Source organism: Triturus cristatus, chromosome 5_1 (assembly GCF_964204655.1).
Source record: "Triturus cristatus chromosome 5_1, aTriCri1.1, whole genome shotgun sequence".
NCBI lineage: Eukaryota > Metazoa > Chordata > Amphibia > Caudata > Salamandridae > Triturus > Triturus cristatus.
The window spans coordinates 484,794,299-484,821,962 of record NC_140587.1 but is presented as its reverse complement, the minus strand read 5'-3'; the positions used below and the strand labels follow the sequence as shown (position 1 = coordinate 484,821,962).

Sequence of the window (27,664 nt, the reverse complement as noted above, 5' to 3'; positions counted from 1 at the left end):
CTTTAGGGTGGAGCCTGATGTCAGGATGAGCCAGACTTAAATCCATTATTTTATAAAAAAAAATTTGTGTCATCCAGTGGGCTTTCAGCCCCTTCTCTCAGGGCAAATTGGGGCATACCCCGTCTCTGCCCCTAGGATGGGGGTATAGTCCAATGCCATGGTGGGATAGATTGGGGGTAATCCCCCCCATCCGCCCGTGGGTTTAGGGCAGAAATACTACTACTGTTGGGAGGGTGTGGGGAGCACAAGCTCTTGCCCAAGGGTCCGCTCCCCCTGTTACGAATCCCTGGTGTCTAGTGTGAGGGCCAGGCAAACATATCCCACTGTGATTGCAAGGCATTCTGCTAGGAAGGGGAGGTAAAGTTGGAAATTTGACACTCTCAACTTTCCAACACCATCTCCCTTTTAGCATAGAACAGGGCACCACAGCTGCTGTTTTGGTGCCCTTTGCTTAGACATGAGGGCTCTGGTGCCTGGTGCTTCGGGTTGACCTCATGTCCATGGCGCCCTTCGGCATCCAGTGCTTGATACGTTTAAGAGTGACCTTTGTGGAATGGGCTAGTGGTCCCAGACAAGTTCCCATATCAGAAGATGTCCTGCACTGAAAACAGTAACACAGTTGTCACCATTTGGTACACACATTGTTTGTCTCGGTACGTTCGAGCACTAACTCAGTAGGAAGTTCAAGCCACCTCTCCCCATCAAGCGGGGGCACTCCAGAGAACTGGTAGAGTTTAAAGGCAGATGAGGTACTAAGGAAGAAATCTGCATATGAGATCCCCATCTGATTTCTGGAGGTATTGAAATGGTTAGAAATAGAGGAGGGATAGATGCTTTGAAACAGAGTTTGTGAAGGGTAAATGGAAGCAGAAGATTGTTCTGAAAATTATTGATGTAACTAAGAGATGACCGTTCTGCCGTTTGCTCCCAAATCTCATTGCTTTGTGTACATCACAACTAGAGTTTCATTGTATTCTGTTACACAGCACCCCCCAGCCCCCTTTCCAGGTATGGAAATGGCACATTTCAGTTTCCAGCACTTTCTGTAACGCAAATTCATGATCGTGATGTCCATTTTAACCACAAAAAAGCAAATTCTGCAGTGAAGGGGATACCCAGGGGAAGGTTGGAGTTGCATGCTTCAGTGTTTGAGTTAAGAAGGGAGGAAAAGATGTAGGATGTTCTTCGGCTACATGTTAGTACCAAGGGTTGAGAGAATCCTGTGGTTTTTCTGCATCACTTGTTAGACTTTTTACGTTTTGTTTCGGATTCTAAATGTAAATAATATATTTTGAGAATATTGCCATGATGATAACAGAAATGTAATTAATCAATGCCTGACCAATTTTATGTATTTGGGATGCTTACCTAACAACCATGCCATTCTAGCAATGTAAGTACAAGGTGTTTTATGTTTTCATGGGTGATCGCTTGTAGCGGCTCACCTTGTGCATTACTTGCTAATGCACAAACCATTGAGAGTCATCAGTGTGCCATTTATGTGTGTTGTGCTATAAGCAGCAAGCATTTTGTAGTGTGACTTGCAGGTGAAGCCAGTAAGCCTGTGGCCAATTTTTTTCAAGTCCCTCGAACAAGGTTAGCATAATGAAAATCATTTAATTTCAACTCCCTTCCAAAGAGAGAACATGGTAGATCGATGTGTGCCCATTCAATGGACTGTTGGGAGTCACATTATCATCGTTCAAGAATGAGCCTGGGTTCCACGCATTAGTCCAGTTGAACATTTCCTGGACATTATCATGCATTGTGTCTTGGAGGAGAATGGTGCTCTTGCTCTTGTAGCAGTCATGAAATCTATTATCCCGAACATTAAACCCGGGCCTTGAATAGAAGACTTGTAAGGGTGCGATGGAAATTCCCAACACATTCCTGCAGGTTGTTTTCTGATCGTTTGGCCTTCTAGGTAATTGTGTCATCAATTTGGACAAGATTTTTATGAACTGTCAAATAGTGTCAAAAATAAATGAAAATTGCTATTTGAATAAGCAGTAGTCCCCACTCTAAATTGTAACCTTTTTGCGTGTTATGTAATATTCTTTAGGTAGGGAACCATTAGACAATTTAAGAGTGTATGTCTCTACATATGTCTCTCTTCATCTGGCATAAAGGTAATACATTTTGTTGGATTTATGACACAGCATTACATATGCCTGACCTCATCTCATCACATTAAAAAATGTCAGTTGATGCTTTTAATATACAGTGCACGAATTAAGTCTGGTTGTCCACGCATGTGCATGTGGGCTCTTCTGTGAAGTATTTCTGAAAATTGCAAAAATCTAACCAGTGTCTGATCTTTTTAAAAAGCAAACTACCTAGTGGCGACATCAGTTGAGACACTTTTTTAAAAGAAAAAAACCTACTAAGCTCTTTTTCGTTAAAGGAATGTGCTTATATGTTTAGGGTGTGTGGCATGTTTTTGTGGATAATGGACCAAGAAACATCTTGCTTTAATTATGCCTACATATTGCCTTATACACAGCACATTATGAAACGTTGGCTCTTCTGTCTCTAGACCATTTAGTAGGGCTGCTGGATGCTTACTTACTGCTTATCACCATCAATAAACATAACTGTCAGCTTCTTTGGTTTATGATTTTTAAAAAAAAACACATTTCTAACCGCCTCAGACCTGCTCTCATTGTGTTCATCAAGAGGCTTTGGCTGATAACCAGATTATCTGAACATTTAGAAACTTAATTTTTCCCTTCTTGAATGACTGGCTGACTTGGGCTCATTCACTGCCTTAGGCCCTCTTCAGAACGTTTTGAAAATGCTTTGTTGAATCTCTGTTTGTCTGTGCACCGACCCTATTAGAAACTGCTTTCTTCTATTTGAGGTCATAGTAGACCCATCTGTGGGCATGGGTTTCTCTCTTGCTGAGTGGTTCCTGGATTTGAGCAGCTGTTCTTCACACTAAGCTAAAATGAAGAAAGTTCAACTTACATTTTTTTATAACGGTGATCAAATATCAGGAACCAGAAAACCGAATTAAACATCAAATTTTGCAGACTGAGCAGCAAATTGCTTTACAGATACAATTTGTATTCAAGCATGAACATCACAAACAGGTTTTATATTGTGATAGTCTGATTGAGACCAAATTGCCAACATACAGATGTGATTGAATTAAGGGGTGGGAATGTGTCATTGAGAAAGTATAGTAGTTCATGGCTGTTTATTTCCACGTTTAAATTACACAAATGTATCTGTCACCTCTCCTGGTTAATTCAAGAGCAAAACTTTGATCAGAGAGGTCCATTCCATCTTATTAAGATTTCTCCTGCCCCTGCTCTCCATACTATTACAGGGGTGCCAATTGCAGCCATTTTCAAACTGATAGGCTTTTTCAGAGAAATGTCTACGTGAAGAATATGTAATGTTTAGTCTGTACAACAGATGACTAGTTAGATTTTGTTGGTTGTCATTTCAGATTTGGGAGCCAGTCCTCAAAGTAGTTTTGCTTCAGTCCTAGATAATCATTTTGCTTGTAGGTCATATCATGAATAGAAATTACAGCTTATTACACACCTAGGATTTGATGGAATCAATCAATTTTAAAAGAGATTGCCTCATGATTGCAATCAAAACTTAACTTCTTGCATGAGGGTAGGTTTACTAGCAGGGCATAGTTTATGTTGGAGAAGATAGACTCAATAGACTCTGCTACTCTTTACATGAATGTTAAATGAGCTATATAATGACTCAATGGATATTCAACCTTTGAAGGGGGCATTTTCAAAGTGAATCCTTTAGTCACAATAAGCAACTCCACTATTCTCTACATGTCTCCTGGATGGTAGGCCATTAGAGCCTCTCGAGGAATGTTTTGCACTCAGATTTGCACATGGATGACCAGCTTCTCTCATGAAGCGGATTAACTAAACCATGAAATACTGCTCCAGAGGCTCGTAAGAAATAAGCGCTGTATCAAGCTTCTCCATCAAATGTTGGTTTCCATCTACAGTGGCATCTATGAAAGGATTATACACCTATAACTGTGCTTTCTGATGAATATTCTAATGGCAGACTCCCCACCTTTTGATTATCCCCAGGGACCAGACTGGATCCAGAAGAGTTTTCAGCATAGCCCATGTGCGCCAGTAGATGGATTTGTGTGACTCCCTATAGACTTTGCTCCACTCCGAACATGACAGCTGGAACCGCATAGTGGCTCCACATAAGTACCCTTGCATCAGTTCCTTTCTCTCCACGCTTTCTACACTGATCCAGATTTAGCTCCTACCTTTTTCTCATCAGTTGACGAGCATTTTTCCAAATATATTTCCACTGTGCAAGGGGACATGTCCACTGCTAAAACTATAGGGTTTAAGCATTGTAGGGACAGCTGCAAACAAATGTCGTTGACAGATGCCTACAAGATGTTCGCTGTTGTCTTGTTTCGGGCCTCTACTAGAAGTCATGTGGGGAGTGGACCTGAAGGCGATCCGCAACTATGAAGTGAAGATGCATGACGCTGGACATTGCAGTAAGTCACATAAGGCCCGCTTTCACTCGAGGTTGAGGCCATGAACTCATTCACATTCTTGTAGCTGGTCCCGCAGTAACTTATCGTGGCAATCCAAGTCTTTGGGTAAGTCCAAGTCCATAACAAAGCACTAGTCTCCGCCTCACCAGTCTCCCTCCTGGTCACATACTGAGGATCCTGTTCCATAGCTGATCCCAATTCACCCCAAATTCCTGGGTTTGCTGGCATTAACGCAACAGATTGAGATGTTCAAGGAGGCCATGCTGCACATCTTTGGCACCCTACCAGCTCCCTCTGAAGCGGTTTCACTGAGACCTCCAGTCAGGTTACCACCAGCGGGTCCACCATCAGTGCAGTCTGTGCCTCCTGAATCTGCTTTGTGTTCAGCTCTAGCTTCGGAGCCAACTCTAAGCCCCATGATCCTTGCCATTTCTACAGCGCCAGTTCCAGAATTGACATCGCTGCTGTTTGAGGACATCGATCATAGTGTTCTGTCTGACTCCTAATAAAATCAGTCTCAGCCTCTGCCAAACTACATTCTGGTACATTTCCGACACACCTGGCCCCCATACATGACTGACAAAACACTACCCTTGCCAAGGTTCGGCCCTTCCATCGTCCACCAGCTTTTCAGATCGGACTCTGACTTTTTGGCAATGATGGTGAAGATGAGTCCATCATTATGGCAATCTTTATATGGACCTTCACAAGGCCAGTGGACTGGGCACTTCCCCGGACTCAGGAATGGTCTCACCCCCTGGCCCTGCCACAGAGAAACCTGTTTCATACGCCATGGTCATCAGACAGTTGGCAGACATTTTAGATCTACAGGTACCTTCCATTGATGTAAAAACCAACGTCCTCATGGAGGTGGTACATCCTGGACAATCCTCATCAGAGCACCTACAGCTCTTCAACGAGGCCCTAACTGATACCCTTATGGGCATTTGTAACAAACCCTATTCTTGTGTACCAGTAAACCGACAAGCGTCACATTGTCAAATACATCCTTTGGGTGACTCTGCTTTTCTTACGTAACACCCTACACTTGAGAGCCTGATAGTACAGGCCTCCACCAGCAGGGGTAACCCAAATTCTTTTCCAACTACAACCCCTACTTCCTACCCCCTGACCGGACTGAGTCAAAAAGAATTGAAGAATTTGGGAAGAGGTTTTCTTTTGCTAGCCTTGCCCTTCTTTCTGTCAATGGCAGATGCTAGGTAGGCAGGTGCTCCCATGCCTTACGGGTCTAAGTCACTGAAATCCTTCCAGCAGTCCTGAAAGAATTTTGCTCTAATTTGGCACAAACCTTTCAAGATGGCGAAGGATTCGGCCAAGTACCTCAATGGGGGCCGGCCTGGACACAACAGACCAATGGGGCAGAGCAGTTAGAACTTTCGTGGTGCCACCACGTGTGAATGAGATCCATGGGCTTCTTAGGGGATGTTCAGGCATCACTCATGGATATGCCTTTGATGGCTCTCTCCTCCTTGGCAAGAAGGCTGGCTCTGCCCTCGAGCCCTTTAGAGAAAGTAGAGCTACTGTGCACTCTCTTGGTCTTTCCACACCTGCAAGACCGTATCCACAACAATGTTGTCCCTCTTGAGGCACCGCTAGGGTCTTACCTACAGACAGTGTAGGTAACCCAACCACAGACACCACAGTCTTTTTGGCGTTCGGATGGAGGATCCCGCATACAACCCCCAGACCTGCAGTGATAGAGAACCTCCCAGCCCCTCCAGCAGCTGTCTCCAAGGTACTTTAGTTTACCCTTAGTGACACACGATCACCCCCTGTGATGCAGGACCAGGCATTTTCTCCACAGGTGGCAAATGATTACATCCTGCAAGTGGGTCCGGCAGATAGTCCAGAAAGGCTGTACCCCACCATTCCTTTCTGTCCTCTTGTATCAACCGCCCTTAGTGGAGCAGCTTGGACTTGTTGTCATTTTGCTGCAGGAAGTGCAGGCTTTTGGACAAAAGAGCCATATAGAGGGTCCCAGCCTCATAGATCGGAACTGTGTGTTAATACCAATATTTCCTTCTGCCGAAGAAGGCTGGTGGTCTTGTTCCTATTTTAGACCTTTCACTCCTCAACTTCTTCCTGCAGTAGAACAAATTCACCATGCTCTCACTGGTCCAGGTTCTATCAGTCCTGGATCTAGGAGACTTGGTGGTAGTGGACTTGCAGGATACCTATTTCCATATCTCCTTCCTGTAGGTCCACAGGTGCTGCCTGTGGTGCAAGGTGGGCCACAAGTGCCATGCTCCCTCTGGGGCTCAACAGTGCTCCTCAGGTGTCCACCAAGGTGATGGTGATTGCTGCCCATCTTTGCAGGTTCTGAGTGCCAGTCTCCCCTTACCTTGACAAATGGCTGTTGGAGGCGGACTTGCCACAGTCAGTCGTTGTCCACGCCCAGAAGTCATTAAACTTCCTTACATCGCTCGGACTCACAACCAGCCTGCCGAAGTCACACTTGACTCCTTTTAATTGGAGCCATCCTGAATATTGTGCACTTTCAGGCCTATCATCCAGATCAACGAGTCCAGGATATTTGACCTATGATCGGCCTAAGTGCTTGGTTCTAAGTGAGGATGGCTCTGAGGCTCCATGGCCTACTGGCCTCCTGCATCCTGCTCATTGATCATGCCAGATTGCATATGTGAGCTCTGCAGAAGGATCTGAAGTCTGCGGGCCCAGCACCAGGAGAGCATGTCGGATCCCATCCAGGTTTTTGATGAGACTGCAAACAATCTGCTGTGGTGATTGCTCAACCGCAATTGGACCAGCAGTAGATCCCTCTCACTGCCTCACACCAAAGTTGACAGTGGTGTCGGATGTATTGCTACTGGGCTGGAGAGGTCATCTGGGAGAGGTGAAGATCAGAGGACTCTGGTCTCCGGCATAGACCACCATCCACATCAACTTGCTGGAGTTTCAGCCCATACACTTGCCATTGAAAGTCTTCCGATCATCGATCAAGGGGATTAGATCCTCACAGATAATACCACTGCCATGTAGTACTGCAACAAGGAGGGTGGGGTGCTGGACGCTTTGGCAGGAGGCCCCACACATCTGGAACAGGCTGAATTGTCAGGGCACCTCCCTGATTGTACCCCACTAGGCAGGATCTGTAAATAGCAGGGTGGGAAAACTCAGCTGGTGATGACTAGTGAATCATGAATGCCCGGAGGTGTCACAGGGCGTCTTCCAGCAAAGAGGAAAACTCTGGCTCGATCTCTTCACCACTACTGAGAAAGTGCAGTGTCAACATTGTTGCACATTGGAGTTACCAACAAGGCTCTGTCTTTCAGCGATGTATTGCATTTCCTTTAGAATGGAGCGTGGGACTTCTGCCTGCCTTCCTGCTGCTACCTCTCCTGCCCAGAGTTCTGAAGAAGATAAAGGACGCTTACAACCAAAAATCACACTGAGCAGAGAGAGAAAATTCTGTTATGGGGCCCGTAGGATACTATCTCCCTATCTATAATTTACCTCTCAGTGAGTATCCTACCTTTCTGTAAATGATTATGAAATAATGACCTTGGCCTCTTGCCCCTGAAGAAGCATTAAGTATTTTATTGTGGACCCTGACACACCCTTTTGGTGTCCTGCTTCATCATGCGTTCGCACCCTAGTCCCTGACAACCAGGGTAGGCTCAACCAGCTTCCAGGGACCACTTAGGATGATATTTTAAACCTGACTGGGAGTATCAATATTATAAATACCTAGTGGTCACCCTAGTTCCCTTTATTTTGGGTGCCACTGGTATGATTGAAATATAAGTTAATTATTCGGGTGAATTAAGGGGAGGGTTACTGCCCCTATACCCTCATAATATGTCAACATGTTTGCGCCCTTCCTCACAGACCATACTGGGTCCCGGGCTTTTAATAGGATTTATGTTGAATCCCTGTTCTTTATTTAATGTCACTGTTTAGTCTGTAGTTTCAGGTCAGTCACGCTCACTCCAAATGTTGCATGGGGAAAAAACCTGCAGCGCTATCACTTCTAGGGTGGAACAGAGTTGACGTGGAACCACACGATGTCACCTACTGGCTCACAGAGGCCATGCTGAAAACTCTTCTGGATCGAGTCCGACGCTTGGGTGTATTCTACATGTGAGGAATCTGTAGTTTGAGAGACTATCAACCAGAAAGAGTGTTTCCGAAGGTAAGTAACTTTTTTCCCCCAGTTCGTCCGATCAGCTGCATGTATCGACACAGTTTCCATATGTGTGAATCAACTTTGTAACTGATCCGATCATCGGATAATGTCAGTGGTTAAACCGTTTTTTAATAGAGCGGCCATCTTTGCATTTTGAATTTGCTTCTAAATATTCTTATGTGAAAATTATGTCCATAAAAATCCTGTAGCCGTCCTATGTTATCTTGTTTTATTTATAATTTATTTTTATTTATTTATAAAGTTTTATATAGCGCGAACGTGACCCACGAGGGTATCAAGAGTGCTTTACAGTATACAGTTAAACACATAAGTGGATGATGTAGTATACAAGCAATTGAAATGTGTCAATACGTACAATAGAGAAATATAATCTATAGATAACAAACATAGGTGACCCGGATTCAGCAGGATATTGTACAATAAATGGTTATTGAGCATTAGGTGGATGTGCTAATAAACATACATATAACATACTCCTTCGATTCACCATGGGTATGAAGAATATGGATAAATATAGTAGATCCGCGGCCAACTAAGCTTTATGCTAAATACAGTTATTGAGCATTAAGTGGCTGTGACAATAATCATACATATAAAAATCTCATTCATTCCACGGGAGGAAGGCAATAATATGCGGTTCTTATTGGTGACTAGGTGTCCGCCTAGAATTAGACTTGGGAGCTGAATTTGTTCATTAGTAGTATTTTTACTTCTTTTTTGAATGCGGTAAAGGAAGAGATTCCAGGCACCGCCAGAGGTAAGGAGTTCCAAATCTTTGGTGCAATCCCTGAGAAAGCTGTGCAACCAGATCTCTTCTTATGGAAGGATTGTGGTTTCAGAAGTAAAGTACTCGCACTACGAAGTTGTCTGCAACCTCCTGACCTTTCTAGCTTTAGAGCTAAGTAACTGGGTGTATTGTTATGTAGAGCTTTATGGGTCATGCAGGCAACCTTTAGGTGTATTCTAGCCTCGTAAGGCAGCCAGTTCAGGGCCGGAGAGATCTGGCTGTTTCTTTTTGTTCCTGATACCAGTCTAGCCGCAGCATTAAGTGATGCCCTCAGCGGAGTCAGCTTGTAATAGGGGAGACCGCAAAGAGTGGTGCTTCCATAGTCTAGTCTTGGTAGCACTAGGGCTTGCACTGCCATTTTTAGGTTATCCTGAGGGAGGAAGGGTTTGAGTTTCCTTAGTATACTCAACTTGTGATTAGCTACCTTGGTGGCATTAGAAATGTGCGACTGCATATTCAGGTGTTTGTCTATCGTGATTCCTAGGGATTTTGCTGAGTCAATGATGAGGGGAGCACAGTCAAAGGAGGTTAGGTGTTTTAACCTAAGGTTTCTTAGGTGTAGCATTGAGGGAGATGAAATCTTCTGGAGTGGAGATTTTCAAATACAGCTGGGTGTCTGCCACATACAGGTGATATAGAATGTTCGCTGATTTCAGTGCGGTCGCCAAAGGTTCCATTAGTAGGTTGAAAAGAATGGGTGATAAGGCTGATCCCTGAGGGACACCCAGGGTTACCCCAGAGGGTTGCGAGAGTGAGTTCTTCATGTTCTGTTATTTAAAAAGGAGGAGAACCATTGCAACACTGTGCCCGCGAGGCCCATCCTTCGTTCCAGTAGGGACAAAAGGTTGTCATGCTTGACCGTATCGAAGGCGGAGGATAAGTCAAGAAGTATCATTAGGCATGACTCGTTGCGGTCAAGCATTTTTAGTATATCGTCCATAATGTGAGTGAGTGCAGATTCAGTGCTGTGACCTTGACAGAAGCCAGATTGGTGATTGTCTAAGAGGTTGTACTTCTCAATAAGGTTGCATAATTGAATTTGTACACATTTCTCCAACAGTTTCCCCAAAGTGGGGATGTTGGATATAGGGCGGTAGTTGTTGAGATCAGACAGGGAGATGTCATCTTTCTTTGGTATAGGTGTGACCTGCCCTATTTTAAGACAGTCCGGAATGGCGCCTTACAATTTCAGCCCATAGCGGTAAGATAGTTGTTTTTAGCATTTTGAATAGGGCAGGAGGCAGGGGGTCAGAGAAGTGATTGGAGGGGTTGATTGCTTGAAGGGTGTTATCGATTATTTGTTGCGAGATTGGCGAGAAGGTGTTATTTTTTTAGACTTCCCCTGGAATATTAAAATGGACTTTGAGTCGTGCGCCACAATTAGTATCTTGGGCCATAAATTGTGGTAGAGCCTTCTTGGATTGGATGTCGAGCTCAATAGCCTTAGTCTTTTCGCGGAAGAAATTGGCCAGCACATCACAGGTAGGTGTTTTGTTTTGTGACATTCCTGTTATTTGTAAATATGGTTTATAAATCATTACAGTTCTTCAAATATGGTCCCAAAATATGTCTGAGATATCAGAGTAGAAAATATGCAAGAGCAGATGTCTTTGTTCCAATGTCAGTTTGGTAATGTTAATTAGCATTGTGTGCTTCATTGCATCAGTGATTATAGTGCAGGTTTAAAGATAAAGGTTTAAGCTGGTTTGCCTTCTTCATTGACTTCTATATTAAACAAACATGTTTGCTATTTGGTTCCTGGACACTGACTGTACAATGATACAGGAGTGATTTAGAGCAGCTCAGCTATTGACACACAAGCTTGCTGTCCGACTAAGACATGCATTGAGCAGTAATGGTGAGGACAACAACTGTTGTTAAACAGAACAACCTGCACTGAAGAGAGTTGCAGAAGTGCTGGACTCAAAATGCGAATTCACCCCCTGTTTCAGGGTGAGTCTTGGTGCCCCACAAGAGACTCCTTCATGACTCAGTAGAATCACCACATCGGAATAATTGGCTATCGAAGGAAATCATGTGTGTAGCTTCACATGAGATTGGTGGCTTTCTGCGGATACTCAATTTTTCTGCCTCTTTGTGGCCATTTTATTGGCTGTCTAGCTGCTTCAGTCCAATAGGTTTTAAGATTTCTCACTGTCCCATATTCTGGAGCGTTTTCTTGCTAAATGAAAAGTTGCCCCGTAATCTATTTACCTAATCCCCTCTAGTCCTCTGTGAAGGTCTGAATGTGCGACCATACCTGCTCATTTTCCTGGCTGGACTAAATTCATGTCCAGACTGCCTTTTCCTGTCCCTTCTGAAGCCGTGGTTAAACAACATCACCCATTCTTTCCACTTCTCGCTACGTATTGTTGAGATTTCCCTGTAAATGGGCAGACCAGTGATAAGTGATGACCTTTTCCTATAGTCGTGTGTGAAACATGTTTTTTTGTTTGTGTTTTTTAAGAAAGTTAGACGAAAATAGTGCTGCACCATGATTTGAATCCATGTTTATCTGACTTTTTTTTGTTAAATATAATTTTCTGTTGAAATTATGAATTGAACATACTAAGTACAAGGAACAGATGATCATTATTTGATCAATAACCTTGCAGCAGCACCCTACAAGACATCCAATTAAATGGTCTTGCCACATGGTCTGTCCAATCAGAAATTTTCATTTTACCTTAAAATTCGGTGGCTATCAGTAAGGCTTCTTACATAGCTCAACCGATTTTCTATTATCATTAAATCTATTGCTGTCTGTCAAAGTATTACATTATAACCCTGTGCACTCAGGATGTATTAAATTGAGGACTTCTAAGTTAGAGCCTTCTTTCACAGTTAAACACAGTGACCTTTAGGGAATAACTTTACCTTCCACTTTCTCAGCTGTAAGCCAACGGAGAGTTTTTATTGGCATTAAATGTTAGATACATTTATTAATAATAATTATTTTTTTCAGGTGGAATGCTACGATTATGACAATGACGGGTCGCATGACCTGATAGGAATTTTTGAGACCACGATGTCCAAATGTAAGGAAGCAAAACGCTCATCGCCGGTAAGTTCCTTCCTAAATTGTTTGAGAGCTTGTTTTTCTTTTTTTTTAATGAAAAAACGAGTTTGAAGAACCGAAATGATCTTAGAAGAATTGATGTTTCAGTCCTGTATCTAGTATCTAGTTTGCAAGCAGGAAAGAGTTGGGTGGGGCTGTGTTCAACACAGAATAGTGGATGAGTGGACTTCATTGAAAGGATGAAAGCAATTTTAGCCCATGGCACTATGGGTAATTAGTGCTACATGTGGAGGCAACATCCCAACAGTGGAGGAAGTTAATGTCATGCACAATGGAAGGTGTTGAAAACTATTGGGACCATAAGCTCTTAGCATGTGACCCTTAAACAAGCATTGTAAGTTCAGAATAGACTAATGTGGGAGGAGCAGGTGATCCGAAAGAAATGTAATGTAATGTAATGCAGCGCTTCCTACCCCTGAGGAGGCAATGAGGTGCGTTTCGATGCATAGCATGCTACTCGGAAGGATTAGTGGTAGATTAGTATAGGGAAAAGGAGGTAGTTCATTTGAGCAGTGGGCATGCAAGTCTGTTAGTGTGATTGAATAGGTTAAAGGAGGGAAGAATCTAGATTCTGTTATTTTGGAGCTCATATTAGTAAAATGAGGTTTGGGGTGAGACAAAGGAGGGATCGAAGAGGGAAGCGTATAGGAAATGTTATTTTGGAGATCATAGTGATAAAATGAGATTTGGGGCAGTTTAGGGAGGAGAAAACAGTCTTGGAAGGGTTGTCTGGGAGATCATAGTATTAGTCTGAGGTGTGGGGTGAGTCAAGGAGGCATAGAGGAGGTAAAAGTCAAGAAAGGATCTTAGGGAGATCATGGTAGTAGAATGACGTTTGGAAAGAGTCAGAGTGGAGGTAGAGGATATATTGAGAGAGGTATAGGATGAGACATATAGTAGTGCATTGAATGGAGATTAAGCATTTTTTTTCATTCCTTCTACAGTAGGTGTAAAGTAATAACTGCTCCAAAGTTAGCACAGCTGAGGGCTGAGCATGTAATCCTGTGCTCGCCAAAGGGGCGACCAAGTCTTTCTACAGTAAAATAGTTTCACATTTGTACTGCCAGAACATGTAAAATACATGGTCAGCCCAATAAATATGTTGAACTCTGCCTTAGGGCTCGGTAGGCCTGTCATGGGATGACTTGCATATATTTCAGGGGGAGATTGGACTTTGCCATTGCTTTAAATGGCAAAGTCTAGCTAGCAGTTTGAAACTGCTCTTCCAACGCTCAATAGCGGGACTGGAGGACTCATTTTACTGGGGTCACTTCCAGGGTGGCACAGCCAGCGCTGCAATCCCTTGGGTGACCCTCTAACTTGCATGCCCTGGATACCCTGGGCACACATCCTTTGGACTTATAGGTAAGTTAGCTTATGTCAGTTGGGTATGGGCTTATGTAACATATACATTTTAGGGTCAGGGCACTGGCACTGATGTCTGGGTAGCGGGCATCACTGAACTCTGAGACGAAAAACCAGAATCATCTGCCCAAAAACTTGGAGTTGACTTTACAAAAAGAGTCGTTTCCTCACAGGCAACATCTACAACCTCACCAAGATGCCCAGCCATTTTGTGGCTGTTACACCCACCAGCCTCATAGTCCAGGCCAACAAGGTAGTCAGACTACTGATCCCCTCCCAACATCCCCAGCACCCCCACCTGCCTAACTCCTTTCGCGTATGCTTAGTGAAGTGTACCCACACAATTGGATGCAGAATCCAACGATTGTTACTGGACTGGCAGGCCATCATATCAGAAAACTGGGGCCTGCAGATCATCCAGTGTTCCCTACCTTTCCTGCCTACTCCGCCACACCTTCCTCCATCCCCAGAATGACTAATGGAGGGACATCTGTCTGCTTTACAGCAGGAAGCACAAGCTCTGTTCGCCAAGGGGGCTTTTAAGAGAGTACCTGCTTTGGAAGTGTGTTGTAGTTGCTGCTTTTGCCACATGCTGGTGCCAAAGAAGGATGGAGGCCTTTGTCCTATTTTAGATGCATGTCCTTTCAATGCCTTTTTCTGGAAGACAAATTAAGGATGTTCACTCTGGTCCAGGTCTTATCTGACCTCGACCCTGGAGACTGGATGGTAGTGATCCAGCGGCGTACCAACAACCGATACTCCAATACCATATACTCACCTGGGCCCATAAACACACACAATTTGAGTAAACAGCTGGAGTCAAAGTTTATGATTTTCCACAATGCAAGATTAGTTATTTCTTAATCTTAACTAACCTTTCACTGATCAAAAAGTTCTTTCCTCTGGTCGATGGACCATTAGTTGAACTAGTTGATGGTGAAGATTAACACTAACTCTATCTTATTCATTTAAAGTAAATAATCACAGACTCGGGAAGTTTTAAAACCTTTATCTAAATCAAATTCATGTGTATCTTCTCAAATTCACAGCGCATTCACCAAAATTCAATTAGTCAATCATCAAATTCTTACTTCGGACTCATGCTATGATCAATGCTCAGAAAGGGAGAGGACAGAGAGAGAAAAAATCTGCAAATAACGTGAAATTATAATTACCAAGAAGGTTGTATAGACCAACCTCCTGGCCAAAGGGCTGGTAAGGGTCACCCGGGAAAGATCAGGCGAGATAAGCTTCAGGACAGGATAGTTGACCTCTCTAATACAGATGGTTGCGCCGCACCCATCTCTGACACGCTCTTCCTCCTCGAGATTCTTCTGCGATCTTCTTATCTAACACAATTAAATTAGGCTAGAAGGTTCTGCATTCGGCTTCTTCATCAGCATCTCACAGCATCAGCATCTCCCGCTACACAGACAGCATCCCCAGCTCTGCATATCTTCATCTCTTGTGCTAACTAACTAAAGCTTTCTCAATGATACCTTTCGTTCTTCATGTACCACCCACTAAAGTTTCAATATCGTAAAAATACAAAATCTAATTGGTCAGGCAAGGGGGGAGATCATCACGTCATGCTTACATGTCATCTAATTCAGTTAAACCATTGTTCACAAACCCATCCCCTTAATTTGTATTCATAATTTTATGTTCGAGGCATGTGGGCTGCTGAATTCATATCTGTGCATAGATCGCCGCCTAGTGTTGGGTCCGGATGTTTGCACGTTGTTGTCCTGGAAGAGTCTTCGAAGTATCCTGGGATAGGTGACTCCTCCCCTGGACTACAGTGCGCATGGGCATCCTCTCCATCCTCAGATTGGTTTTTTCCGCCATTGGGTTCGGATGTGCTTATCTTGACTCAAGTTAGGAAAAACTTTTTACAGGCCAAAAGGCCTTTAGTTCGCGTCGGTACTGTTCCCGATCGGTATCGATAGTTATTTGTTAGTTTACTAACTTCAAGAACAACTTTTTCGCATCATACCCGACCATCGACCCGACATCGACGATGGAATCGAGGACACCATTCAAGCGGTGTCCTGTATGCAATGCGAAATATCCCCATGTCGACGTCCACCCAGTGTGCAACAAATGCCTTTCACCGGATCACGACGAGTCCACATGTATGGCCTGTGCCCGATTCCGATCCAAGAAGACTCTCCGGAATCGACGAGCAGCGAGACTCGAAGCGCAGCAAGCGGCACCGGCCCCGACCAACATCTTATGCGCCGAAGACGAAGATGTCGAAGACGTGGAGAACCTACCCTCCAGCCCCGCTTCCGAACACGACTCCGGATCGGAAGACGTCGAAGAACGACTCTTTCACAGAGACGAAGCCGACACCGAGGTAGGAGACTACGATGAGGCCCTAGGGGCCGAAGAGAGTAGCTCCGGTGACGAGCAAGGCCTACCCGTACAGACTGAGGATATCCCAGTGCGTCAGTCTATGGCTCCGGTCGAGGGATCGCCTTCGGGCCTTACCCAAGACCTATCCCGCAGTTCTTCGGCCCCGCCCTCTGGCCCGGCCTCGGACATTCAGCGGCAGCCATTATTACCCAAAACGACTGGTTTCCCTTCATCGAAACCGAAAGCCGTATTGGTTCATCAGAAACCGAAACTGAAAGTGACACTGGTCGGATCGAAGCCCACCACGCATTCGACGCCAGCCAAACCTGTCGGCGCCGAGCGCACCAAACGGGACTTCGGTGCCGAGCTTGCAGCAGCCGATGTCGGCGCCGACACATGGAAAAAGACCATCAGTACCGCCAAACCGCCTCGGCTCACGGCACCGAAACATTCGGCTCCAGCCACGAAGGTCAAAATGGCTGCTGCGTCTCACACCGCTTCGAAAGCAGCACCAAAGGCACAATCATCGACGCCGTCGACAGCTACTAACTCTCCTCGGCTCGATGAACCAGTGGCGCCGAAGAGGTCCACGCCCACCTCTACAGAACCGGTCGGCGCCAAAGAACCGTCGACGCTCCAGGTGCGGCAAGTTGCAGCGTCCTTGCAACGCATCAAAGACAAGGCAGCCCTCCAGGATACGTCGGGCTCCGAACCGAAAAAAGCTCAAAAAGCTTCTCCGGCACCGGCCAACATCACTTTTGGCCTGCCACCATCCACGGCGCAAAAACTGTTCGAAATCAGAACACGTGTCACCCACACCAGGATCACACCTGCCGAACGCTCTCCTACGGAGACGTCACCATCACACATAATCGATGCCGACACCGGCAGAATAATGCTCCACAAGAGGAGAATAACTTCTGAGCCAGCTTTGGACTCCTACCGGATCCCGCTGAAGAAAAAGCTGCCAGTGGATTCAGAACCAGTTCTTTACGAACCTCTCCATACCTCTTACCATGATCCACAGTCCTTCTCTCCGACACACTCCGAAACCGACGTTTTGGAGGACTACATGGGTGACCACGTCCCCTACCCCGGAGAGCTGGACCCTGAAGGCCAACAGGGCCCTGACCAGGCTTGGGATGACCCTGTAGACCCCGGTGCACCTATGGATACACAGGACACGCAACTATATGGCGCAAAAACGTCTCCCACAGAGGACACTGCCGCATTCAACGCCCTCATTGAACGTGCTGCGGCCAATCATGGTGTGCAACTCCACTCTGACACCATCGAGGACGATTTTCTCATGGACACTTTCGCATCCTCAGAAAGGAATATCAAAACTCTACCCATGTTGAAAGGTGTCCTCAAACCAGCAAAGGACATTTTCAAAGAACCCACCAGGGCAAGAGTAATAAACCCCAGGATCGACAAAAAATATAGGTCAGCACCTGGGGACCCTACCTACATTAGAGGCCAGTTGCCACTGGATTCCATAGTAGTCGCGAACGCTTGCAAACGGGCGCACTCGCAGACAACAGGGGATGCTCCTCCCCCGGACAAAGAGTCCAAGGTGCTAGAGACCTCCGGCAAACGGGTTGCAGCCCAAGCAGCTAACATATGGCGTATTGCCAATACTCAGGCGCTCCTAGCTCGCTATGATCGCGCACATTATGACACATTAGAAACATTGCTCCAACATCTCCCTGACCAATACAAAGAGGGAGCAGAGATCCTCATCAGAGAGGGACAACTCCTCACCAACGCATCCATTAAGTGTGCGCTGGATGCCGCAGATACAGCTGCCAGAGCCATAAACACTAGCGTCATGTTACGACGACACGCCTGGTTACGAATCTCCGGATTCAAACCTGAGGTACAAAATAACATCCTCAACCAGCCGGTCAACCCCGACTACTTATTCGGCCCAGAGGTTGACACCACCCTAAAAAAAATAAAAAAGGACACAGACACTGCAAAGTCCATGGGGGCTCTCCAAACGCAGACATTTCGGAGCGGCTCCTTTCGTCGCCCCGGAAATAGAGGAGCAGGTAGAGGACAGGGGTCACAGCAAACCTACAACAAGGGAAACACACAAAGTTCCTACGATAAAAACACCCGGGGTGGATATCGTGGCTCAAGCACAAAGGGCAGAGGACGCGGATACGGCAACACCAGGTTCTCCCCCAAGAACAAACAGTGACGCCCTCTCCCTTCCTCCCGACCACATAACACCTGTCGGGGGAAGGCTACAAAGGTTCCTGTCCACGTGGAACTCCATCACCACGGACAGGTGGGTCAAAGATATTATCAAACACGGTTACTGCCTAGAATTAACCTCATCTCCACCCACAATACCCCCAAAACACCGTCCTATGTCCTCAGAGCACTTAACGCTATTACAGCAGGAGGTGCTAAGTATGCTACAAAAAGGCGCAATAGAGGTCGTACCCGTCCACGAGCACGGTACGGGGGTGTACTCCCTGTACTTTTTAATACCGAAAAAGGACGGGTCACTAAAACCTATACTAGACCCGAGACCCCTCAACCGCTACATTCTCTCGGAGCATTTCCACATGCTCACCCTGCAACAAGTCCTCCCACTGCTCAAACAGGGAGACTTCCTAGCTACGCTAGACCTCAAAGATGCGTATTTCCACATACCCATTCACCCATCACACAGGAAATATCTCAGGTTCACTATTCAAGGGCAGCACTACCAATTCAAAGTTCTTCCCTTCGGTGTGACAACAGCGCCCAGAGTTTTCACAAAGTGCCTGGCTACTGTGGCCGCACATTTACGGAGGCAACACATTCATGTCTACCCCTACTTTGACGACTGGCTTGTTCAGGCAAAGTCAGCCCAGCAATGTGCCAGCCACATGTCCTGCACTATTCACCTTCTTCACAGTCTGGGGTTCTCACTAAATTAGCCAAAATCCCATCTCCAACCCGCACACGTACAACAGTACCTAGGTGCGACCATAGACACTCTGGCGGCCACAGCTCAGCCGAATTTAGTGAGAATCAACAGCATGCAAATGCTGATTTCCAAGTTCAAACCCCAACACTCCCTTCCCGCGCGAGTGTTCATGCAGTTGATAGGCATGATGGCCTCCTGCATTTTCATAGTCCCACACGCGAGACTACATATGCGCCCGCTTCAGGAGTGCTTAGCACGTCAATGGAATCAGGCTCAAGGACAACTAAAAGACCTAGTGTTGGTGAGCGGTCGGGCATACAACTCTCTGCATTGGTGGAATCCACAAAACCTTTGCAAGGGCCGACCGTTCCAAGAGCCTGTTCCACAAATCATACTGACAGCGGACGCGTCTCTCCAGGGATGGGGAGCTCATGTACTCAATTACACAGTGCAGGGACTATGGACAACACAACAGAAAAAGATGCACATCAACCTTCTAGAACTGATGGCAATCTTCCTGGCTATGAAAGCATTCAAAGTACACTTGTGCAACAAAGTCGTGTTGATCCGGACGGACAACATGACCGCCATGTACTACATACAGAAGCAGGGAGGAACACACTCTCCACAGTTGTCTCATCTGGCTCAGAGCATGTGGAAGTGGGCCATTCAGAGGAACATGTTCCTCATGGCGGAACACCTCTCCGGCAAGGACAACCAGATGGCGGATCTGCTCAGCAGACACAGCCACCAGATGCACGAGTGGGAGCTACACCCATCAGTACTCCAGCCGTACTTCCAGCAGTGGGGTCACCCAGACATAGACCTGTTCGCCACAAGCGAAAACGCAAAATGCCAAAGCTTTGCCGCCAGGTTCCCACATCCGCAGTCGCAGGGCAATGCGATATGGATGAACTGGTCCGGCAGATTTGCGTACGCTTTTCCCCCAGCACCACTGATACCGCTGGTGGCACGCAAACTCAGACAACACTCACTGACACTCGTCCTGGTTGCTCCAACGTGGGCACGCCAACCATGGTACACCACCTTTCTCGAACTTTCCGTGGTGCCGCATCAAAGGCTGCGGATCAAACCCGCGCATTTGACGCAGAACCATGGAGAGATTCAGCACCCAGATCCGCAACAGCTGAACCTGGCAATCTGGCTCCTGAAGTCCTAGAGTTTGGCTACCTAAACCTGCCACCTGACTGTATGGACATCATTAAGGAGGCCAGGAGACCCACTACCAGAGCTTGCTATGCAGCCAAATGGAAAAGATTCGTCATTTATTGCAATAATAATGACATTAACCCGCTAGACGCATCCATCCAAAACATAATTTGTTACCTCTTACACCTATACCGATGCAATCTGGCGTATACCTCAATACGTGTCCATTTGACCGCAATATCAGCCTATCTCCAAAACGGGCAGCACCTCTTTATTCAGAGTGCCGGCCATCAAAGCATTCTTGGAAGGACTCAAACGAGTAATTCCTCCAAGCCACCCACCAGCTCCAATGTAGAACCTCAACTTGGTCCTCACACGCCTGATGGGTCCACCCTTTGAACCTCTACACTCATGCGAGATTCAATTCCTCACCTGGAAAGTAGCTTTCCTAGTAGCAATCACTTCTTTGAGAAGAGTTAGTGAACTCCAGGCACTAACCGTTCAAGAGCCATTTATACAGGTTCATGCCAACAGGGTCGTACTACGTACCAACCCCAAATTCATGCCCAAGGTGATATCGCAGTTCCACATGAATCAAACTATTGAACTGCCTGTTTTCTTTCAAAACCCACAAACTGTCGCAGAAAGAGCACTCCATACACTAGATGTAAAGAGAGCCCTCCTGTACTATATCGACAGGACTAAGGTCTTTAGGAAGACCAAACAACCTTTCGTTGCCTTTGCCCCACACCACAAAGGTAACGCCATCTCCAAAGCAGGTATAGCCAGATGGATCGTTAAATGTATTCAAATTTGCTATCAAAAGGCTAAACGTACATTAACGATTCCCCCACGAGCCCACTCAACACGCAAGTTAGGGGCCTCCATGGCTTTCCTGGGAAACATTCCTTTGCATGATATATGTAGAGCAGCCACCTGGTCCACTACACACACATTTACCAAACACTATTGTGTAGATGTGCAATCAAAACAGCAGGCAGCTGTAGGACAGGCTGTTCTCAAAACTCTTTTTCAGACCGCTGCAGCTGGCACTGGTAGCCGCCGCTAATAGGAGGTACTGCTATGTATTCTATGCACAGATATGAATTCAGCAGCCCACATGCCTCGAACTGAATATGCTACTTACCAGTATGCATCTGTTCTTGGCATGTAGGGCTGCTGACATTCATATCGCCCTCCCTCCTCCCCGGCGCCTGTAGCAGCTGCAGCTCTCAGAATTACTGTAAGCATGGTCATCACTTTCTGTATCTACTCCATCACTGCCACAATGGCGAAAAACAATCTGAGGATGGAGAGGATGCCCATGCGCACTGTAGTCCAGGGGAGGAGTCACCTATCCCAGGATACTTCGAAGACTCTTCCAGGACAACAACGTGCAAACATCCGGACCCAACACTAGGCGGCGATCTATGCACAGTTATGAATGTCAGCAGCCCTACATGCCAAGAACAGATGCATACTGGTAAGTAGCATATTCATTCCCACCTCCATTCACATTTCATTTGCAACATTTGGTTAAAGTCTAACATGTAAAGCCACTCCATTGAACTTTTCACCATCCGTTCTCAGGCTAGGACACTTTGCGAACTTGGCTTTTGTTTAAACTCTGAGTCATCATTCCGGGTTCACTTTCAGTAGACCTGCGCAGTCGTCACATGACTCGGCTTATTTCAGTTATACACGAGAGGCCCAAATGCGCACTAGTAATAAAGTCAAAGAGACAAATGTTACTTTCACAAATAAAATGGACACACTGCTTACCACCCATCTCTACTCTATTCCCCTTTTCTTATTAATACTTTTCCCGTATTATCATTACTAAAATAGCTCGTTTTCACTTCAGCTAAGCAGGTGCCATGCACGTGAGTCTTCAAGACTCCATTTTAGTGCCTTCTGCTCATGTGTAAAGATTTCCCTGTTAAAAGCTATTTTAGCCCTTCGTTCATGTTATTAGCGTTAGCAAACATATAGGCAAGCTTCACTAACCCGCGTATTCATGTGGTCCATATTAGTTATTCACAAAACGTATTTAATAACCATGTTTGTGAGTTAAACAAGAGGATTATTTCCCAGCAAGTCTCTTCTTTATGAGTCCTTGCTCCATCAGTAATGTTGGACCTGCCGGACGCCTATTCCCATCGGTCCCCTCTTGCAAGCCCACCAGTGCTATCTGTGGTTTGTGGAGGGACAGGAGCATTATCAGTTTTCTGTGCTTTCCTTTAGTCTCACCAGTGCCCCTCTGGTGTTCACAAAAGTAATGGCGGTGCTGGCAGCAGCATTTCTTTGTCGGTCTGTGGGCCTAGTCTTCACCTTCCTCGATGACTGACTGTTGATGGTGGGCTCGCCCCAGGCAATGGTCAACCAACTCCAAACTGCGGCGAACTTTGTCATCATTAGGGTTCATTATGAACTGCCAAAGTCACTCCTTCTCAGTCACCCCCCTTCATCTGAGCCATTCTGAACACGGTTCGGTTTTGTGCTTTTACCCCAGAAAGGAGAGTACAGGACATTCAGGATACGATCTCGATCTTGTGACAGCTAAGGACTACTCAACTCACTATCAGTACGTTCAGTTTGTCCAACTAGCAAGAGCGAAACACATTGACTACATGGCTGTATTGCATGGAGAAAAATTTGAAGAAGAATAAAGGAATTAAACCTACTATAAATTTGTTGCAAGACGTCTGAAGCCTTAATTCTGGACTCCATGTATTATTTGTAATTGTGGGTCGATGCCTCTCTATTTATGTACTGTTCCGGATCTTTCATCCTGTGTTCTGGATTTCAGTGAGGTTGGCACAGGAGCTCTGGAACTGAAGGCCTCCAGCATCCTGCTGGTCAAGTAGGGCAGGTGGCATCTGTAGGCTCTGCCATGGGATCTGAAGTATCAGTGGTATCAACATCAATGAGACCTTTCTGACCATGTCCAGGTTTGAGAGGAGACTGCGAAACATCTATAGTGGTGGTTACTTGATCGCGATTAGGCCAGTGTCAGACCACTCTTCTTACCCAACAGAGCTGACAGTGGTGAACAATGCTTCATTTCTGTGTTGGAGTGGCCACATGGGAGGTGTGGAGACCATAGGTCTCTAGTCTTCAGCAGGGGCTCCAGATCAGCCTCTTGGAGCTGCTGGCCATCTGTTTGGTGTTGAAAGTCTTTTTGTCCATCAAGGGAGAATCTAAGGCAGGTACTTATGGACAACACCACAGCCATGTGGTATTGTAACAAGTTGGCCTGAGTGGGGACCTGGGCCCTTTTTCAGTAGGTGATATGCCTTTGGTAATGGCTAGACCTTCAAGAAATGTTCCCAGTGTTGAACCTCCTGCCAGGACCCTTGAATGCCAGGGTGTTTGAGCTCAGCCAGCGACACCTAGCAGATCAAGGGTGGCAGGTACATCCGGAGATGGCACAAGGTCTCTTCCGCAAATGGGAAGAACCTTGACTTGATATATTTGCCACCACCAAGAATGTGCGATGTCGGCAATTCTGCACATTGAAGTTTCCACAGCGTCTCTTACTGGGAGACGTGTTCAGTCTAAAGGGGAACTCTGGACTCTCCTATATGTCTTCCCACTGATGCCTCTTCTGCCCTAAATTCTGAAAAAGATCAGGACTGACCGAGGCCAAGTCATCCAATTGGCCTTAAATTGGGTATGGAGAATATGGTGTGCAGAACACCTGGGCTTGAGCATCTGTCTGCTGATCAATCTGCCCTTCCAGGAGGACCTACTGTTGCAACAGCAGGGCAGGGTTCTGCACACCTGGACCCTGCAAACTCTACCGTCATGCGTGGAGATTGAGCGTCAACAGCTGAACACCTTTGACTTTCCTACAGAAATGGTTGAAGTCCTCTTGCAAGCCAGGTGGCCCTCGACAAAAACTGTATACAGCTGTTAAGATAAATTTGTGGTTTGGTGCAACACGTGCCAGATTGACTCCCTCCAGGGCAGGTTATCTGACATTCTGTTTTTTGTTTTAACTCTCGCCCACCAAGGCTTTGCTTTAAGCACATTAAAGGGTACCTCTCTGCTCTTTTGGTATTTTTACGGTTGCCGGACCATCCCTTATTTAAAATATCCGTTGTGATGTAGTTTTTGAAAAGGCTTACAAAATTTGTTTCCTCCCTCTCCTTTAGTCATGCCACAGTGGGACCTTAACTTGGTCCTGACTTATTTGAAGTGCACAACCTTTGCGCTGCTTCACAGCTGCCCCTTTTCGCCTTCTACCTTCAAGACCGTGTTCCTTATTGCCATAACATTGCCACGGCGAGTTGCAGGCTCTCTACCTCAATCCATATTACACCACTTTTTTTCATTCCACCAGGGCCAAAGTTGCTACCACTTCGTTGGCACATGAATTTCCTGTTCTGGACATCTGCCAGATGACTTCGTGGGCGTCCCTCCGTACGTTCACAAACTACTATTGTCTGGACAGCCAGGTTCACAAGGAGGGATTACTGCTCTGGTATCTATTTAAAAGGTGAAGTATCTGCGGTTATAAGTCTCTATCACAAGAACAAGTTACCTGCATTCGACTAATGGTCTTTCTGGTGGAGACTATCTAACCATAGATTCCACGCTGGCCCTCCCATCCTCCCCGGTGTATAATTTGGTCTCTACCCATTAATAAGATCCCAAGTCTAGGAATCTGCACACTAGTCAAAGCCAATTTGCTGTTGGGGCTCTGCATATGGGGGTGCGGAAAGCCTCAAAAGCAACAGAAATCAGCATGCAGGAGTGGGGTCTCTATGGGCCCCGCATATCATTTCTGCAGTATTTCCGCATCTCTGTGTAGCCGCATGGTGCCACCAACCGGCACAGCGTCACTGCTCAAAACTTTCCGGATCCCGTCTGGCACCTAGGGAGTATTCAAAAGGTGAGGAATCTGCGGTTGACCCTACTAGAAAGGTTACTGAAGGAAAGTAACTAATTTACTCTCGGTCTCCCAAAGCTGATCACTGGCAAACATGGTGCACCATGCACCTTTATACACAGCATGCTAGGAGTAACAAATGATGGAAAAACATTTTGAACATTCCTATGGGTAGTCTGTGCAGACGATGCGCTTGCCTCTCGTAGTGAGTTTAACATTTCTCATGATTTTCCCTAACCTGAAGCGTGTACCTCGATTATAGCTACTTTCGTGTTCACCAGCTGACTTGTGATTGCTGCATTAGGGAGATTGGCGGTTTGCAGGCCTTCTGCAGGTGTTGAGGCCACAAATGGCATAAAGAAGTAATAGGAGTATTATTTAACCTTGGTAATACCCGACTCTTTCCTCTAGACAGCTGTTGTTGGAGTGGAAAAGTTGTCTGCATGGTAATGGATGTGTATCCCTGCCCTGAGTGCCCACTGTACTGTTGTCTGGATAACGTAATGTTGTTTTTTGTTGTCACAGCAAAAACGCGGACCATGCTTGTGCGCCATGACATAGGCGGTGGTGGCAGCATATTCTGTAGTGATCAGTAGGAGTGAACATGTCCTTTTTAACCTGTGTCACTGGAGTGAGTCCTACCAGCTCACTCACCTTTTTGAAGTTCTGCTGCTGTCTGCTTAACTTTACCTATTAGATGTGAAGTGCTGCGCAGTGCAGGAGTGATGACTCTGCACTGAATGCATGTGAGCCTAGGAAGGGTACAGTACAGGGATAGAGCAATTCTGTGGAGTGCATGCATGGTGGGTGCATGTATTGGGTGTAAGTATATCTGCGAGGAATATCATTACATGAGAAATGTAGTTCTGTGCAATGCATATGCGTTGAATGCATATACTGGGTGTATCAGTATTTTTGAAAATTACAATACATGGAAGGTGGAGTGTTGTGCGGCACGCCCACAATGAATAGGCGTGCTAGCAACATATGTGTTTGCAAGTAGCACACCATGACACAATACAGGAAGACTACAGTACTGGGTAGTGCGCGGGTTGAATTTGTGTGCTGACTACATGTGTGCCTGTGGTGACACAAACCTTGTAGGTAACAGAACTGGACAAAGTGTGTGCTGTGTATAAACACAAAGTACAAGTATGCCTTTTATGGAACATTACGTGGAGGACACTGGGTTCAATTTTGGAAAGCCCAGGCCTGCTTCGTGAAAACATGAGGAGTAGAGGAATCCTCCAGACAGATTTATGTATTGCGCATTCCCGTGAGCAGGACACACTAGTGGGACACACTAGAGAAGGGAGAGTGAGACTCCCCCTATACAAATTAAAGGGTGCTTGTTGATTCAGTGAGCGAGCACAAGGAAAGGGCCTGGACACATCTCAGGAAGGAGATGGGGCTGAAAGGGAATTATAGAGAAGGGCTTGGAGCCCTGAATTAACCTTGTGATGTACATATCACTCTGGCTGACATCCGGGAGTGAACTATTTTCGCTTCCATGGCCTGTGTTTTACGGCTGTTGGCTTAGGAGTCCGTCCTGCCCTCAAGAAGGAGAGAACAAGTGTGTACTTTCAGAAGAACCCTAGCACAAGGAGAGGTTGAGACCCCAAACATTTGTCATCTGTCCAGCAGCCAAACAGGTTTTGTGAGGAGGGGAAGCTGTGCAAGACTTCTGCCTGTTACCAGGACTTGATGCCAAGGCCTGCTAGTCTCCCTTCTGGGTGAGGGGACATCACCTAGGGAAACCAAGTCCACCTGCTGTGGAGCCTGGAGCACTAGTGCCTACTTGCTTTCCAAGGCCAGTATATCCTGTGCGGAAAAGAAGAGCATTGGAGGGAGTAAGGACCAGTGGGGAGCCCTGCAGAGAGAACTCCTGATGAGGTCTGAGGAGATGGCTGTGCACAGAATGGGCTGTAGCCCATCAGCAGGATCAGGTCAGCAACCTGGTAGGGCAGGAGAGGGCTGCCGTGAACTGAGTGCTATGCGAGGAGCATAAAACCTGTACTGCCTTGTTTTGGTGACCCCATACACCAAGTGGAGCAACCATGAAAGTAATTGCTGCTGACAAAGCGCCAAGACCTATGCAGAGTGACAGAAGCCCAGGAGCACCTTTGATCGATGTTCGCGCCGCCACGCTGCTCAGGGACAGCCTGCCACTGCTGGTTGCTGCTCTTCGTCCCACGTGCAAATCGACTCGACCGAGCAGGAGTGTAGCATTGCAAGTACACGAGGTCGAGGCACCCACAGAGTCCCTGAACGCTTCCACTCTGCTGGAGCAGATAAGACATGATACAGGCCCACCAGGTACCGGGGGACTCGCTGCTGAAAGTGCTGAGGCACCATAGAGAATTTTGGCTGCTTTCAGAGACTGGGA

General features: G+C 46.2%; 1 protein-coding gene across 9 annotated transcripts in view; it reads left to right on the top strand.

Annotated features, from left to right (window-relative positions):
- Positions 1-27,664, top strand: part of CPNE3 (copine 3) — a 434,216-nt gene that overhangs the window by 310,320 nt on the left and 96,232 nt on the right. For all 9 annotated transcript variants that reach the window (XM_085605326.1, XM_085605317.1, XM_085605318.1 and 6 more), the window contains one exon: positions 12,452-12,550. In XM_085605326.1, coding sequence (XP_085461452.1) covers positions 12,452-12,550 — 99 coding nt within the window. The remainder of the gene's footprint in view (positions 1-12,451; positions 12,551-27,664) is intronic.